Source organism: Heteronotia binoei, unplaced genomic scaffold (genome assembly GCF_032191835.1).
Source record: "Heteronotia binoei isolate CCM8104 ecotype False Entrance Well unplaced genomic scaffold, APGP_CSIRO_Hbin_v1 ptg001470l, whole genome shotgun sequence".
Classification (NCBI taxonomy): domain Eukaryota; kingdom Metazoa; phylum Chordata; class Lepidosauria; order Squamata; family Gekkonidae; genus Heteronotia; species Heteronotia binoei.
The window spans coordinates 52,411-70,060 of record NW_026800282.1 but is presented as its reverse complement, the minus strand read 5'-3'; the positions used below and the strand labels follow the sequence as shown (position 1 = coordinate 70,060).

The window sequence follows — 17,650 nt, the reverse complement described above, 5'->3', positions numbered from 1 at the left end:
TCGGAGAAGCCAGAGCACTTCGGGAAATGCTTGTAGGTCCAGGGCTTTGTGTGGATGCAGCCAGTCTAGGAGGGTGGACAGCCGCCAACCCATGAGAAGCTTGGCTGGGCTGTGGCCTGTGGCAGCGCAAGAGAGGGTGTGCGGCCTCAGAAGGAAGTCTGCGAGGCAGGCCTCCCAGTTCCTGTGGATGATGCGGTGGAGAGATTCCTTGGTGGCCCGCACCATCCGTTCCGCCTGGCCATTGGTGGCCTGGTGGAAGGGCACTGATCTGATGTGCCATATCAGATTTCGAGTGCAAAAGTCCAGGAACTCAGCTGACATGAAGGCCATCCCATTGTCAGTGACGAGAGTATCTGACAGGCCATGTGTAGCAAAGGCCCTGCAGAGGGCGCTGATGGCCGCCTGTGAGGAGGTAGAAGCAACAGGGACTACTTCCAGCCATTTGGAGAAAGAGTCCACTATCGGGAAGAAGATTTGTCCCTGGAAGGGCCCAGCAAAGTCCAAATGTAGGCGGGACCAGGGTGTGCGGTGGACTCCCAATGATGCACTGGGGCATGGGGTGGTGCCAGTCTGGTCTCCTGACAGGTTGGCACCTGGCAACCCAAGACTCGATTGTGTTGTCAATCCCTGGCCACTACAGGTAGCTGCAGGCAAGTGCCTTCATCCTTACCACCCCGGATGAGTCTTGTGCAGAGCAGTCAGGACCCGCTTTCCCAAAGGAGGAACCCCTTGTGTGTGGAGAGTTCATCACGGCAGGACACGTAAGCTGCAAAATCCAGGCCCACCCGACTTAGTGGGCCATCCCCTCCACACCCAGTCCAAAACTCAGGAGAGGATGTGGTCCTTGGTCGACAAGCATGCAATGTTCTTCATGTGCACTGGGCAATCCAGGAGATTCTTGATCAGGAGAATCTGGTGTGCAGGAGCGGGGTCTGGGTCTCCCGACGGGAGCAGCTGAAGGCATTGGCATGAACCATCGCCTTCTCCAGCGGTACTGTAGTGAGTATTAGTACCTGGCCAGGAAAATGGACCAACGTAGGACCCAGAGTGGTGTCTGGCGGTCAGGGGCAAAGAGGCAGAGCAGCAGCTTGTGGTCTGTCAGGATGGTGAAAGGCCGCCCGTACACGTAGCTGTGGAATTTTTTTTTACTCCAGTGACTATGGCCAGGCCCTCCTTATCTATTTGCGCATAGTTGCGCTCAGGAGATTGGAGAGTCTTTGAGTAGTAGGCTACCAGGACCTCATAGCCATCCAGTAGCAGATGGGCCAAGACAGCACCAACCCCCTAAGGGGAAGTGTCACAGGCCAAGTTGATGGGTAGCCGCTCATCACAGTGCGCCAGCAAGCTGTATGAAGTAAGTCCTTAACCATTTGGAAGGTGGTGGGATGCTGGAGGCCCCAGACCCAGGGTGCATTTTTATCCAGTAGCTGATGTAGGGGCTCGGCTACTGCCGCCTTGTGGAGAAGGACTGCATGGTAAACATTTAGGAGGCCTAGGAACACCTGAAGTTCCGCCTTGTTGGTAGGTGCAGGGGCATCTCAGATGGACCAGACCTTTTCTTGCGCAGGGTGGATTCCATCAGCATCCATGGTGGATTCCATCAACTCAAGAAATCGACGTGGGGGACCCTCAGGAGGCACTTTTCCTTCTTTACCCTCAGCCTGGCCAACTTGAAGCATTGCAGCATAGTTCGGAGGCAAATGGCGAACTCCTCCTTGTTTGCTGCGATGAACAGCACATTGTCAAAGAATGGCTGGATACTGGGGATGCCTTTTAAGAGAGAGTCCATTAAGTTCTGGAAGATCCCCGGGGCAACGCTAACCCCAGATTGTAGGTGCTTGACACGGAAGGAGCCCCTGTGTGTTATGATGGTTTGCGCCTCCGCTGTGGCCTTGTTGATGGGAAGTTGTTGACAGGCCTGCGCAGGGCTTTTTTTGTAGCAGGGACTCCTTTGCGTATTAGGCCACACACCCCTGATGTAGCCAATCCTCCTGGAGCTTACAGGGCTCTTAGTACAGCACCTACTAAAAGCTCCATGAGGACTGGCTATATTATGGGGTTGTGGCCTAATATGCAAAGGAGATCCTGCTACAAAAAAAGCCCTTGGCCTGGACTAGGTACAACTTTGCAAAAATTCTAGCCCCTGCCAGTGAAGTTAGAACATGGCTGACCACAGGGACTGGTAGGCGTGGTCCTGCAAAGCCTTGTTAATGGTACATTTGTAGTCAGCGCAGATGTGGACACTGCCATTCGGCTTCACTGGGGTCACTATGGGGGGTCTCCCACCATGCATTTGACACTGGTTCCAAGACTCCTTGCGCCACGAGGTGGTCACGTTCCTCCGCTGTCTTAGGTTTCATGCACTTCTGTGTTCTGCAGTTAAAGCTAAACTTCGTCTTTAAGTCAACAGGTACTTACTTACCAGGCCCAAAACGGTTACAAGGCAGCTCTGAAAGTTCCGAGCCATGCTTTCTAGGCTGGAAAGTTACAAGCAGCTGGCCATACAACCCAGTTCTCTGACTGGCTATTTCAAGCTTCAGCAAGCAGACTCCTCTGCGCTGCAGTTCTTTCAAGGAGATACTTTCCTGCCACACCCTGGAAAGAAGAGAAATACATTTCAATGACTGGTAAGTGAATGATAAATATTAAAAAGTTTGGCTCTCCCCTCAAAAAACTGAGAAGAGAAATGAACATATGAACATATGAAGCTGCCTTATACCGAATCAGACCCTTGGTCCATCAAAGTCAGTATTGTCTTCTCAGACTGGCAGCGGCTCTCCAGGGTCTCAAGCTGAGGTTTTTCACACCTATTTGCCTGGACCCTTTTTTGGAGATGCCAGGGATTGAACCTGGGACCTTCTGCTCTACCCCTGAGCCACTGTCCCTCCCCTTGACAAGGGTGATGCTGATGATAGCTACAACAAAGCTGTCCAGAACATGCAAAAATGTGAAAATAATTTAGGAATGCCCTCTTGATTTTGGAGATATACAGAAACAGATCAAACTCTTGACTTATTCCAAGGGGGTGGGGCTTGCAGGATTCCTTGTCAGTTTACCAATTTACTGCTCATCTACCTATTTTATTTTTATTTATTTTATTTATATTTCGACTTATATCCCGCCCTTCCCACCGAAGCGGCTCAGGGCGGCTCACAACACACAAACTTACATAAGTTTATCTTAAAAACATTTACATAATAAGGATTAAAACAGTAAATTAATAAAACATAAAACCAGCGGTCTGTTAAATGCATTCTAATTCCATCCAGATACCTAGTGGTATCTGGTATATGGTAAGGAGGAAGGCTTACACACATCCCCTTGCCACACAATGGCCATGTGCATTAAGAGGCTGCTTCTCCTTTTGCTGTAGCTCCCTAGAGTTAAGGGAACCAGAGATACAAGTAAATTAATACTTTAGCCTCATAGTTTTATATCAGTCTAAGTAATCTGGAAAGGAAAATGGGTTGCTATCTTGTTAGATTCCCTCCCCCTTCTTTTCAGCTCCACTTCAGTAATGGACAAGGGGCCTACTATTTGTATTATGTTTCCATACTAAAGATAAAGAGATGGCAAATATAAGAAAACAGAAGACATATTAGTAGTAATGAAAGTATTTTTACAGGTGAGGCAAGAACATGGTACTTCTAATTTAAAAATATGGCTTTTGCGGGGGTTCAGGCATAGATTTGCTTTGAAGCCACACACTAGCTACCTGCAGTCCCTAGACAGTCGTTCTACATTTTTCTATGTACAAACAGAAAATTTTGGAGAACATTCTGTTAGCTACCAAGACCTTGTGCATACTGAATCTGGTCATCAAGCAATAAGCACAAAGTATATATGGAGGAAAAGGAATATCTTCAAATATGCCAAAAGAGTCATTTCGTATTTTAATAAAAGTTCTTCTGCAGCTTCATTTAAGGCTCAACCCTGAGCAATAAAAATGGGTAAATACGCTTTCTTCTCTGTGGAGTGCAGTTTGCTGCAGGCCCTAGAGCAGGGGTGGCCAGACTTGCTTAACATAAGAGGGAGGGAGGAGAGAGGGGGGTAGAAACAGGCCTCATTCTGGGCAGGAGCTCACAGGAGCAGAGTTCTGGAACCTCTACATTTTATTGTGCTCCTTCTTTCTTAACTTCCCCCCCAATACTGGAGAGAGGGAGGGAGGGAGGAAGGAAGATGGGAGAGAGGTGGAAAGGAAGCAACTTTAAATCCATTATCCAAGCCACTGGCTGGCTTAGCTTAAAGAAGTGATTTCAAAAGACAAATGCCTTCTCCAAGCCAGTTGATTGGGCAGTGGGGGCTTTGAGAGCCACACAATATGTGTGAAAGAGCCACATGTGGCTCTAGAGCCACAGTTTGGCCACCCCTGCCCTAGAGTCTAGGGAACCAGAGATGCTTTGAATTGATGACTTCATGCTACCGCTAAAGAAACAAGTTCAGATCCCCTCTGGGTGTGTGGAATTAATTGTGCACTTCTCTGGATACTCACCTTAACCTGGAGGTCTCATTTTTTTTTATATATTCACTTTTTCAGGAAGTGTTTTTAAGTCTTTCAACAAGTATTCCAATATTAACTCTCTTAAATAACTGTTAAGATGTCCTACATTAAACTCAAATATGTGGAATAAAACCAATTATGTCCCTTTATTTAATAACAGTAAAACAGAACTCCACATCCAAACAATTGATCTCAAAGCACTTAAGCGTTCAGTTGCTTCTACTATAATGCAAGGCATTGTTATGACATCCTGTGCTTATACTCTGAATACTTAATCAGAAGAACTGGCAATGGATTTCTCTATTATACTGCTAGATTGAACCTGTTAGAATTCTTCCTTCAGACAGGGGTTTTATCCTGTACTGAATTTGTAAACTCCCAGGCTAAGTATTTGTGCCTGGGTAGGTAGAATGTGGTGTTGCTGTAATTCTGACAACAATGCCCACTTGAAAAAGAAAAGAGAAAAAAGTATCTGGCTCTTTGAGGTATTGGTATATAATTGAAAATGAAAATACGTGTACATGGAAGGTCAACAGTGTTCTTTGCTGAGAGTTAGTGAGGACTGAAACTGATTTTAACATCAGTTCAGTAGAAAGGGTGCCCAATTAGTAAGAACAAGCGATTTCATAGAATCATAGAGCTGGAAGGGACCTCTAGGGTCATCTAGTCCAACCCCCTGCACAATACAGGAAACTCACAAACACCTCCCCCTAAATTCACAGGATCTTCATTGCTGTCAGATGGCCATCTAGCCTCTGTTTAAAAACTTCCAAGGAAGGAGAGCCCACCACCTCCCGAGGAAACCTGTTCCACTGAGGAATCGCTCTAACGGTCAGGAAGTTCTTCCTAATGTTGAGCCAGAAACTCTTTTGATTTAATTTCAACCCATTGGTTCTGGTTCTACCTTCTGGGGCCACAGAAAAGAATTCCACACCATCCTCTAGAATAGATGACAGCCCTTCAGGTACTTGAAGATGGTGATCATATCGCCTCTCAGCCGCCTCCTCTCCAGGCTAAACAGCCCCAGCTCCTTCAGCCTTTCCTCATAGGACTTGGTCTCCAGACCCCTTACCATCTTTGTCACCCTCCTCTGGACCTCCTCTGGATTTAATATTAACCATCTATTGTTCCACCTTGGGAGCCTACCATTCTTAAGGAATATTGAAAATATAACCTGGTGTGAACCAAGGAGCTGAATTCACAATTAACTGGTATATTTTCATATTTTCTCACATTTCCAAGATTACTCCTTTCCCTTCCTTTTCAAATTACAATCCTGCAGGTCAAACTATAGTTTCACTTTATTCTATAAACAATTTATTAGTTAACTTGTGTTTTCCTTCTTCCTATTAAAATTCTATAATTTTATCAAACCATCAATAGCTTCAGTAAAATCCCTAAAACAATTCCTAATTTGTAATATAATAAACTTTCTTTCATATTTTGGAAGGGCATTTAATTGCTGTTTTACAACTATTAGGGGGGCACTCGGAATCCAGGAAGTGAATTTGTTACATTTTTTTAAAAATATCTATTAGCGAGCTGGGTTTTTTTTAAATTCACCCACACAGTTTGACACATAGGCACTGAACAGGAACAGGGTGTGTACATGAAGCTGCTTTACACTGAATCAGACCAGTCTGAGACCACTGATCCATCAAAGTCAGTAATGTATACTCTGACTTACAGTGGCTCTCAGGTACAGGTCTTTCACTTCACCTGCTACTTGAACTGTTTGTTAGCTTGTTTTTCTAGAGAGCTCAGGAACTGAACCTGAGACCTTCTGCATTCCAAACAGATGCTCTGCCACTGAGCCACAGCCCTCCCCACTAGATACACATAACCTAAACCAAAGCTCCACAAGCACTGAATGTGTACAGTGATCACATATTCTTGCCTATTTACTTCAGTTAAAGTTCAGCTACAACTCAATATTATACAACTTCTTGTGTGCATGAAACTGCCTCTCCTCCATCAAAATTTTTGAGATAGCAACTGCACATATCATGCACGTATTGGAGCTAGATACCTATAAGGCAGGGTGGCCAAACTTGTTTAACTTAAGAACCACATGGAATGTGATGTTTGAGAGCCACAAGACATGAATGTCAGTTGTTTCAGAACCGCAAGACATGAAGGATGGAAAGGGAAGGAGGGATGAAGGCAAATAGATGGAGGAGGGAGAGAGGGAAAGCAACTTTAACTTTAAATGCATTCTCCAAGCTGCTGGCTGGCTTGGAGAAGTGATTTATTTATTTATTTATTTATTTATTTATTTATTTATTTATTTATTTATTTATTTATTTGGGATTTATATCCCGCCCTTCCCACAAGTGGCTCAGGGCGGCTTCCAGTGATAGATCCAACAAAATTACAGTATTTAAACATATAAAGGGATCAGCATTTAAAACAGATAAAAACAGATAAAACCATGGTTATCAATAAATATTAATAAATATTTCAACTGTATATAAAAGAAATCCGGCAAGTTACATTAAAATTCTCAAGCTAGGTATAGGCTAGCCAGAAGAGGGTCGTCTTACAGGCCCTGCGGAACTGTACAAGGTCCCGCAGGGCCCTCACCTCTTCCGGCAGCTGATTCCACCATGTAGGGGCCATAACAGAGAAAGCCCTTTCTCTGGTGGATTTCAAACGGGCTTCCTTCGGCCCAGGGATAGTAAGGAGGTTTTGTGTTCCCGACCTCAGTACTCTCTGGGGAACGTGCGGGGAAAGACGGTCCTTCAGGTAGACAGGTCCCAAGCCATATAGGGCTTTAAAGGTGATAACCAGCACCTTGTACCGGACTCGGTATATTACTGGAAGCCAGTGCAGGGTCCGAAGACCCGGCTGAATGTGTTCCCACTTTGGGAGACCCAATAACAGCCGGGCCGCGGCATTCTGCACCAGCTGCAATTTCCGAGTTCGGGACAGGGGCAGCCCCATGTAGAGGGCATTACAGTAGTCTAACCTCGAGGTGACCGTGGCATGGATCACTGTTGCTAGGTCGTCGCGCTCCAAAAAGGGGGCCAACTGCCTTGCCCGCCTAAGATGAAAAAACGCGGACTTGGCAGCGGCTGCTATCTGAGCCTCCATCTTTAAGGAAGGCTCCAACAGCACCCCCAAGCTCCTGACCCTGTCCGCCGCTATCAGCGGCGCACCGTCAAAGGCTGGTAGGGGGATTCCCCTTTCCGGACCGCGGCGACCCAAAAGACAAATGCCTTCTCCAAGTTGGCTGACGGGGCAGTGGTGGCTTTGAGAGTCACAAAATATGTGTGAAAGAGCCATATGTGGTTCCTGAGCCACAGTTTGGCTACTCTTGCTATAAGGTGTCACTGAATTAGATGGAAATGGAAGGCTTCCATTTTCAGCCTCATTATAGTTTTTAAAGCACTAGAAGATTGGAAAGAATGATGCAGCATGGTTTGCATTTTTAATTAACCATGTTAACTGAGACCCATCCACTCAGCATATGTGCGGGCCCTTATCTGGGAGAACCAGGTTTGATTCTCCACTCCTCCACTTGCAGCTGCTGGAATGGCCTTGGGTCAGCCATAGCTCTTGCAGTGCCTGTCCTTGAAAGGGCAGCTTCTGGGAGGGCTCTTTCAGCCCCAATCTACCTCACAGGGTGTCTGTTGTGTGTGCAGGGGTGGAGGAGGTAAAGGAGATTGTTACTGCTCTGAGATTCAGAGTAGAGGGTGGGATATAAATCCAATATCATCATCATCATCATCATCATCATCATCATCATATGTCATATTCATATTAATTATATACATTGGGCTTGATTACTTCTTAAAACATTCCAGATGGGTAATCATGTTAGAAAGTTGGAACCTACACAAGAAAGAACCTTAAGAGTCCAACAAATGTATTGTGGCAGAAGCTTTTGTGAGCTAGTACTGTTTCATCAGATGCAACCTTTTTCTTGTTTTTCTTTCCTTTTATAGAAGTGATCGTTAGTGGTTTCCTTGCATGCTGTAGATTAACATATAAAAAGCATTTATGGCTAAATCTTAGTGGCTAAAAGATTTTGAAAAGCTGGAAATGGAAAACATTCTATTACTCCACTGTGCATTACTGAAGCATCTGTTTTGGCATCACAAAAAGGGTAGTAATTTTTAAAAGTCACAACGCCTTTGTAACGTAGTAAATTAGTCTTTTGGATACTATAGCAGGCAGCGCAAAACTTGGCAATGGCTTCAGAAATAAGCTAGTTTCCATCCAATAACATGAAATTGATACATTCAGATATCATCAACCCAGAATTTGCCTTTAAAATAGGCTCAATATATTTCACACAGGCCTCTTAATACCAGGAACACCTAAGAATTATGTGTGTAATGGATTCAACTTCCCCTGAGCCACAGTGGCAAAGCCTTTGCACAAAAGGGATCCCCTTGTACTTGCCCTCGAGAACCGCTGAGGGAAGCACTGAGCATCTGGGCAGAGTAAAAGCTTTTCTAAATTTATAGACATCAAGGTGATGGAGATAGTTTAAATATACAACCTGATATCTAAGCTGCTCTGATGATCTAAAGGCTGCATATTTGGCAAGATCGGACTGCCTCTCAATGTCCTTTTATGTTTAGTAAACTGTCAAAGCAATGCTCCCATGTGGCACCTTTCCACGGGGTGCAATATCTCCCTCTTTTAGAGCTTTTGGAAATGTGGGAAGGGGCCATGGCTCAGCATGTGCTTGGCATGCAGGAGGTCCCAGGTTCAATCTCTGGCATCTCCAGCTAAAAGGACCAGGTACTAGCTATGTGAAAGATCTCAGCCTGAGACTCTGGAAAGCCACTGCAAGTCAGAGACAACACTAACTCTGATGGACCAATGGCCTGATTCAGGATAAGGCAGTTTCACACATTCATATGTTTAGATCAGAGGTGGGGAACCTCCATCCCAAGGGCCGTATAGGTCACTTGGTGTGGCCATCAGGGATTGCTGGGCCAAACTGAGCCATGTGGCAGCCTCTCTGGGGCCTGGCTGGCCAGCGAGGATTGTGGGGCCCAGCCACGCTGTGCAGCAGCCTCCCCAGGACCAGGCAGGGATTACAGGGCCCAGATGTACTGTGCGGCAGCCTCCCTGGGGCCTGGCAAGCCGGCCAGTATTGCTACAGGGCCTGGAAAAGTTACTGTCACAGTTCGGTTTGCACTTGAATATCCCAGATGGTGTGGCCTAATATGCTAATGTATTGAGTGTGTGACCTAATATGCTAATATTAGGGGATGTGGTCTAATATGCTACTGAGTTCCTGCTGGGCTTTTTTGTAGAACCTATGCATTTGCCTAGGGTGGCGGGCCGGGTGTGTATGTGTGTGTGTGTTCCAGATTAGGCTCTCCCCACATTACTTCAAATAGAAAAACAATTATTTGCATTAATTTTGCTGACCTGAATAATTCTCCCTCAGTGGAGCACTTTTTTTAAGTTGATAATTTTTTATGGTCTGTTAATGATGTTATAAGTATCCATATGGCCCTTGGCAGAAAAAAGGTTCCCCACCCCTGGTTTAGATCTTGACAATGACTGTCGGGGAGGGACAGTGGCTCAGTGGTAGAGCATCTGCTTGGTAAGCAGAAGGTCCCAGGTTCAATCCCTGGCATCTCCAAAAAAAGGGTCCAGGCAAATAGGTGTGAAAAACCTCAGCCTGAGACCCTGGAAAGCCGTTGCCAGTCTGAGTAGACAATACTGACTTTGATGGACCCAGAGTCTGATTCAGTATAAGGCAGCTTCATATGTCCATATGATGAAGCCTTGGTAATATTTTGGAAGGAACTGCGGGGGCGGGGGGGGGGCAGACAAGGTTGCTTCCTGTCACCCTCTAATAGAGCTTTCGTACTCGTTTAGAAGTAAGCTGGGGAGGAAACTTAAACCGATAGAAAACAGTATTAGCTAAACTTAAACTGTTTAATCGCAGTTTGTTTTAACTGTTCTAGGTACTCGGCAGAATTCACGGGTTTTTTTGGGAAACATATGATCTTCAAAATGGGACGCTTTAGTTAAAATCATTATTTTATGGACGCGATTCAAACGCATCCACCGTTTTCTAGACAAGTCTCCCTTCAGCTACACCTATACAGCAAGAGGCCACGGCTTCCCAATGCCCGCTGGCGGTACCTGGCTTCCGATATCTCGGCCTCTCTTTCTTCCTGTAACAACACCAGCTGGTGCGAGACAAAATCCTGAACTACAGTTCCCATCGTCTCGACTGCAGGTGCGTCTCTCCAGGACTTCTCAGTACCCTTGGAAGCAGCAGCAACTCTCAGAAGTGCCACGGCGGCCCTCTGCAGCCCGGCGCGTGCTTCCTCCCGGCCCCAGTAGGCGGAGGCTCCTCATTCTCCCCTCATATTGCACTTCCGCTTCCGTTGCTAGGACGGGGGGGGGGGGGAAGAGGCGAGTGGGAGACAGTGATGGCAGTGGCGCGGTTTGCGGCTTCGTATGGGCGTGCTTTGAGCGGAGCCGGGAGAGGTAAGGCAGCGTGCGGGACGGCTGGCGTTTTAGTTGCTGCCGCCTCACTTATGTTCGGGGTTGCGGTTTGATTCTCTTCCTGGAAACTTTATCTCGTCTGCGTTACTGTTTGCATCCCTTCTGGCAGTGTTTGTTTTTAGTTTTCTGCTGCGAGCTTGGGCCTATGCTTTGCATTCTCCCCTCCTCTCATTTGTTTCTCATTTTTCCTATTAGAGGAGCCTTTCTGAAGCCTGCATGTGCAATTAGCAAAGCCAGAATCTGTTCCATTCCTTGTTTCGGAACTGCTAGGTCCTCCACTTTCCCATCTTTATTGTTCCTGGCTTTCAGACTTTACCAGACTTACCGCCACAGCTACATATTTTTTTTTTTAAGTGGGGGCAAAAGTAAAAGATTGTGCCCCCTTATATATTTTTTTTGTTTATATATACATATACGAACAATGCTTTTAACATAGATATATAATAAACCACTATTTTAAACAGAATAAATTGTGTTGACTTCGGTGAACTGTTAATAACACTTTTACATTATGATAGATCCAGGTAGGCAGCTGTGTTGGTCTGAAGCAGTAGAACAAAGCAAGAGTCAAGTTGCACCCTTAAGACAAAGTTTTATTCAGAATGTAAGCTTTCGTGTGCTAGAAGCACACTTCATCAGACACTTTTATATTATCTTAGCCATCATTAGCTAAGCATTCCTCCTAGAATTCTTTTTGTTGTAAGGAGCTAAAGGAGTTCTTAGCCAAACATGCATGTTAGCTGTTAGGAAGACAGACTTTAAGGAACTCAGAGGCATGAAGAGAGTCATTCCATGGCAAAAAAATACTGAAAGGGAAAGGAGCAAGTGAAGGGTGAGCTCTCATAAGAACATAAGAGAAGCCATGTTGGATCAGGCCAATGGTACATCCAGTCCAACACTGTCACACAGTGGCCAAAAACCCAGGTGCCATCAGGAGGTCCTTCAGTGGGGCCAGGACACTAGAAGCTCTTCCACTGTTGTTCTCCCCCCAGCACCAAGAATACAAGCATCACTGCCCCAAACTGAGAGTTCCATCCACTGATGAACCTCTGCTCCATATGTTAATCCAATCTCCTACTGAAGCCATCTATGCTGGTAGCCGCCACCACCTTCTGTGGTAGTAAATTCCATGTGTTAATCACTCTTTGGGTAAAGATTCTTTTATCTGTTCTAACCTGACTGCTCAGCAATTTCATTGAGTGCCCACAAGTTCTTGTTTTGTAAGAAAGGGAGAAAAGTACTTCTTTCTCTACCTTCTCTGTCCCATGCATAATCTTGTAAACCTCTATCATATCACTCCTCAGTCAACATTTCTCCAAGCAGAAGAGCTCCAAGTGCTTTAACCTTCCTTAATAGGGAAAGTGTACTTCTGTCAGGGAGCATGAGGGTCAAGAGGCAACAGGGCGCCGTGCTGAGGATAAGGGGAATGTGCCCTCAGAAGGAACTTCTTCAGTTGGTGAACAGGTATCCTTTCACACCAAGGAACTATCCCTGGGCAGGGAGGGAACAGGACTCTTGGTAGTTGGTGATTCAATCCTTAGGCAGGTAGACAGCTAGGTGGCAAACCTGCATACTGACTGTATGGTGACTTGCCTGCCTAGTGCGAGGGTAACAAACATTACGTGTGTTGTAGATAGGCTGGTAGACAGTGCTGGGGAGGAGCCAGTGGTTGTGGTACATATTGACACCAACGATGTGGGGAAATGCAGTTGTGAGGTCCTGCTAGGCAGGAGACTCAAGGCCAGGACCTCCAAGGTAGCTTTTTCAGAAGTGCTGTTCTACACTTTTCAGGCCCTGTTCTACATGCATGGCCGGAGAAACAGGCACAAACTAGGAGTCTCAAGATGTGGATGAGACGATGGTGTAGGGAGGAAGGGTTCAAGTTTGTTAGGCACTGGGGTGCTTTTTGGAACAAACTTGTCACAAGAAGGAACCAGACTGCTGGCGCTTAAAATCAAAAAGGTGGCAGAGCAGTTTTTAAACCGAATCTTGGGGGAAGCCGACAGGAGATGAAATGTCTCTGGTTCGGGGTAATTCATCTCAAAGAAATGAAGGGTTAGCTGTTACTTTTCTACAGGGCAATGGATTAGAGTTGTCCGCTGAGATGGTGACAAACAGTATGGACTGCCTGGCAAAGTCTCAAGGCAGCAGGAGGAAGGTTGCAGGCCTAACATGCCTGGGGAATTATAGATGTTTATATGCAAATGCTAGAAGTGTCTGAGGTAAACTCAGAGACTTGGAATGCTTAGTGTTGGGGGGAATTGTAGACATTTTGAATATTTCAGAAACTTGGTGGAATGAGGAGAATCAGTGGGACACTGTTATTCCTGGGTATAAATTATATCAGAAGACAGGGAGGAAAGGGTTGGAGGTGGGGTAGCTTTGTGTGTCAGAGAGGGTATACAGTCCAGTAAGATTGATATGGTAAGAGAATTAGATTTGCTTCTAGAAATGCTTTGGGTCAAAATAGTGGGCCCAAAAGAAAGCTTAACTCTGGGAGTTTATTGCCTGCCAGATCAAAAGATAGGGGATGATTATAAAATGATGAAAGATTGCAGCTAGACATAAAAACTGTGTCATAATAGGTGATTTTAACGACCCACACATCAATATGTGTTCAGGTCGAGTGAAAGAGATTGAGTTTCTAGACACTCTCATTGACTGTGCTGTGGAGCAGATGATCACAGAATTAACCAGGGAAGAGATGATCTTGGACTTGGTCTTAAGTAATGCACAAGACCTGCTGAGAAATGTAAAAGTAATTGCACCACTTGGGAACAGTGACTATAATGTTATTGAGTTTAACACTTTTATAAATAGGGAGTTGCCCAAAAAGACCAGCACAACTTTTAACTTTAAAAGGGGCAACTTCTCTGAGATGAGGGGGCATGTGAAGAGTAAACTGAAAGGAAAATTGGGAGGCTTGGATGCTATTTAAAACTACAATCCTAGTGAAGGTCAGATAAAATATATACCGCAGGTTAGGAAAGGCACAAATAGGTCTAGAAAAAAGTCCTGCGTGGTTAACAAAGTAATGGAAGCTGTAAAAGATAAGAAATATTCCTTTAAGCAGTGAAAAGCTAGTCTGAGTGAGGTTAATAAAAAGGAACACAGGCTGTGGCAAATAAAAGGCAAGTCTGTGATCAGGCAAGCAAAAAGAAACTATGAGGAGCATATTGCAAAAAACATAAAGACCAACAATACAAATTTATTCAAATACATTAGAGGCAGAAAACCAGCCAGGGAGGCAGTGGGGCCCTTGGAAGACTAAGGGGTAAAAGGATTACTGAAGGAGGGTAGGGAAATGGCTAAGAAGCTGAATGCATTTTTTTGCCTCCATCTTCACTGTGGAAGATAAGTGCTTGCCCACTCCAGAACAGCTGATTTTGGGAGGGGTGTTGAAAAACCTGAGTAAGATTGAGGTGATGAGAGGAGGTCCTATGACTGACAGACAATTTAAAAACTGGTAGGTCACCAGGCCTGGATGGCATACATCCAAGAGTTCTGAAAGAACTCAGAGGTGAACTTGTGGATCTCCTGACAAAAATATGTAATCTCATTAAAATCTGCCTTCATTCCTGAGGACTGAAAAGGTAAAGGTAGTCCCCTGTGCAAGCACCAGTCGTTTCTGACTCTGGGGTGAAGTTGCTTTCACAACATTTTCACAGCAAACTTTTTATGGGGCGGTTTGCAATTGGAAGGTAGCTAATGTCACCCCCATCTTTAAAAAGGGTTCCAGAGGAGAAATTACAGGCCAGTCAGTCTGATCTCAATGCCAGGAAAGTTGGTGGAAACTTATTAAAGAAAGAATTAGTGGGCACATGGATATACAAAAGCTGTTGAGGAAGACTCTTATGTAAGGGAAGATATTGTCTCACTAACCTGTTAAAGTTCTTTGAGGGGGTGAACTAATATGTGGACAAGGGCGACCCAATAGGTGTTGTTTTCCTAAACAAAGTCCACTATCCAAATAAAGAAAAGAGATACAAATTCTTTATTCTAGAAAAAATAGCATTTATTGGATAGCCAAGGCAAGTTTCTAACATCCAAAAGAATCCACAGCAGTTGCAAAGCAGAGATATAAGAAAAGTAAACTCTCTTGCTAGGGCATCATGCCCTTAGGAGAAAATACAGATAAAATAGCACAGCATGTAAGGGCATTTCTTTCTTGAATAAAATTAAGCATTAGTAATAATGCATATATTGAATATAAACCATAATCTCCCTTCAATTAAAAGTGAATTTTTCTCATTTTTTTTCTACTTAGCTTCTCACTGCATCAGCATAATTTATGGTATTTTCCACATCACTTTCAGTAGACAACATAGCCAGGCTTAATAATGCTACTGGTACTCTGTTGACCAGAGACTGGTTTTTATAAACTTTGTTTTGCTAAAATTTCTCTCACAGGATGCTGATGTTGTTGGTAGAGTGGCGAACATTCTTAATGCTTAACACTATACACAAATTAAGAAATGCATCCTGTAAATCATTTGTGTAAATCACAGATAATAAATCTAGGCAGCTCTTTTGTTCTGTATTTTTAGAAAAAGTATGACTTTGATCTCTGAATGTTTTGAGTTCACGTTTAAATTCATCAATATTTAAGTCCTCTGAATATTTTTTTGCCAAATGTTCTGCAGCCACCATTAAGTCTGTGCTACTCATTTTCATTAGTTTTTCACCACCAAGAGAAGACTAATATCCCAATTGTGAGAACAAAAAAGTAAGAGAGATGACTCTGTGCTCCAGGGAAGAAAGCTGTGGGGGTCAAGAGCTGATCAAATCCCTCCCCTAGACATTCTGACTCCAAACTTCTCTGCTTCTTTTCCTCTGTGTCATCAATGATCCATTAATCACATTCCACACATCCTTCTTCTTTACCTAATTACTCGTCATTTACCTTGCTGATAGATCTGTCCCTGTCCCCCACCCTCCTCCAGACATTCTGTGTCTCTTTCTGGTATCTGCCTTTCCCTCCAGGGAATGTCATTGCGCTGTGAGGGCAGTTATTCCAGTCCCAGAACACTTCTGCTACCTTTAGGGACTGTCATTCCCCTCTGAGAGCTGTCATTCCAGTCCTAGAACATTTCTGCTACCCACAGGAACTCTTATTCCACTCTGGGGGCTGTCATTCCAGCCCTAGGACACTTCTGCTACCTGTAGGGACTGTCATTCCACTTTGGGAGGGATCTCATTCCAATCCCAGAGTAGTCTATCTTGGCCCAGAGAGCTTAATGAAAACCCCATTCTACATTTTCTTTGCAACTCTTTTAGTGCTGTGGTGTATTTCAGTGGACCCCATGCAATGGCATTCTTGGCTCCCATTATTTCCAATGGGTCTTCCACCCTCTCCCATTGTTTCCGATGGGCAGTGCTATCATTCCTTTTGCATTCTGCATTTCAATCAGTCAAATAACACCCTCGATGAGACTTAAATCTGCTTCTCATCCTCTCCCCTTTCCCATTTCTCTCGATTTCCTCCAAAAGAGCCTTATCTTCCCCCCCATCCACAATGCCCACTAACCCACCTCCCCTCCTTCTCAGCAACCCTCTCTTTACTTGTTAAATAAAATTGTGCCCGCCGGCCCAGAAAGGATGGGGAGGTCATAGAGGCAAGGAGTCACTCACTTCCAACTGTCTTTCACTCACGGACTCCCTTGCTGTGTGAGCGCATCTTGGCTGCTGCCCTATCCCTGAAGAAAGGAGGTGAGAGGGTATGGGGCCAATGGCGTTCCTGGCTCCTCTGCTCAGCACATTTCTGGGGAGCAAGATGAGGGCAACTGGCAGCACATTTTATTTTATTTATTTTTGCTGATTTCTAGTCCGCCCTTTCCCAGGTCGGGCTCAGGGAGGATTGCAGCATAATAAATAATTAAAATCACATCATAAAACAATAAAATTTAAACAGCTAGAACATTAAAATAAATTAAAATAAGACAATGTCAGTGTACAGATATGTACATCCTTCACAGATTGAACACGGGTTGTGGTCAGTGCAGGGAGGCCAATTAGCTGGTGTGAGGATGCCCGCCCACCTCAGCCAAAAGCCTGGTGGAACAGCTCTGTTTTACAGGCCCTCCGGAATAGCGATAAATCTGGCCCGTATCTCCTTGGGGAGCTGATTCCACCAGGTTGGGGCCAGGGCCAAAAAGGCCTTGGCCCTGGTTGAGGCAAGCTGGATGTCCTTTGGGCCAGGGGTGGTCAGAAGGTGTTGATTGGTCGATCATAGAGGCCTCCGGGGCTCATATGGGAAGAGATGGTCCCGTAGGTATGTAGGTCCCAGGCCGCGTAAGGCTTTAAAAGTCATCTGCATACTGGTGACAACTCAGCCCAAAACCTCTGGCAATCTGGGCAAGGGGGCGCATATAGATGTTAAATATCATTGATGAGAGAATAGCTCCCTGCGGAACACCACATTCCGGTGGGCAACACCAGGAGATCTCGCCAATTGCCACCCCTTGTCCCCAACCACAGAGAAAGGGTATTTCCCAGTGACTTTCTTAGTAATGTGATTATGAAGGGAAAAACTGACTGCAATACACCCTAGTTTCTAAGAACAAAGTGAGTCAGGAAATCATAATTTCTTTACTTAAAAATTGTTGTTGATGTAAATTATAGAAGAACATGCTATCTAGTTGCAGCCAACTCATGATGGTGATA

At 45.0% G+C, this 17,650-nt stretch overlaps 2 protein-coding genes across 4 annotated transcripts in view; one reads left to right on the top strand and one right to left on the bottom strand.

The window, feature by feature from the left end:
• LOC132591070 (DNA-binding protein SMUBP-2-like) overlaps positions 1-10,924 on the bottom strand; it is a 39,139-nt gene extending 28,215 nt beyond the window's left edge. For both annotated transcript variants that reach the window (XM_060263954.1, XM_060263955.1), the window contains exons 1-2: positions 10,619-10,924; positions 2,423-2,595 (exon numbers count right to left, since the gene is read on the bottom strand). In XM_060263954.1, the coding sequence (XP_060119937.1) occupies positions 2,423-2,595; positions 10,619-10,701 (256 nt within the window). In that variant the 5' untranslated portion in view covers positions 10,702-10,924. The remainder of the gene's footprint in view (positions 1-2,422; positions 2,596-10,618) is intronic.
• LOC132591071 (large ribosomal subunit protein bL21m-like) overlaps positions 10,768-17,650 on the top strand; it is a 42,696-nt gene continuing 35,813 nt past the window's right edge. The window contains exon 1 of one of the 2 annotated variants that reach the window (XM_060263956.1): positions 10,768-10,969. In XM_060263956.1, coding sequence (XP_060119939.1) covers positions 10,912-10,969 — 58 coding nt within the window. In that variant the 5' untranslated portion in view covers positions 10,768-10,911. The remainder of the gene's footprint in view (positions 10,970-17,650) is intronic. The other variant, XM_060263958.1, reaches the window with a different exon arrangement.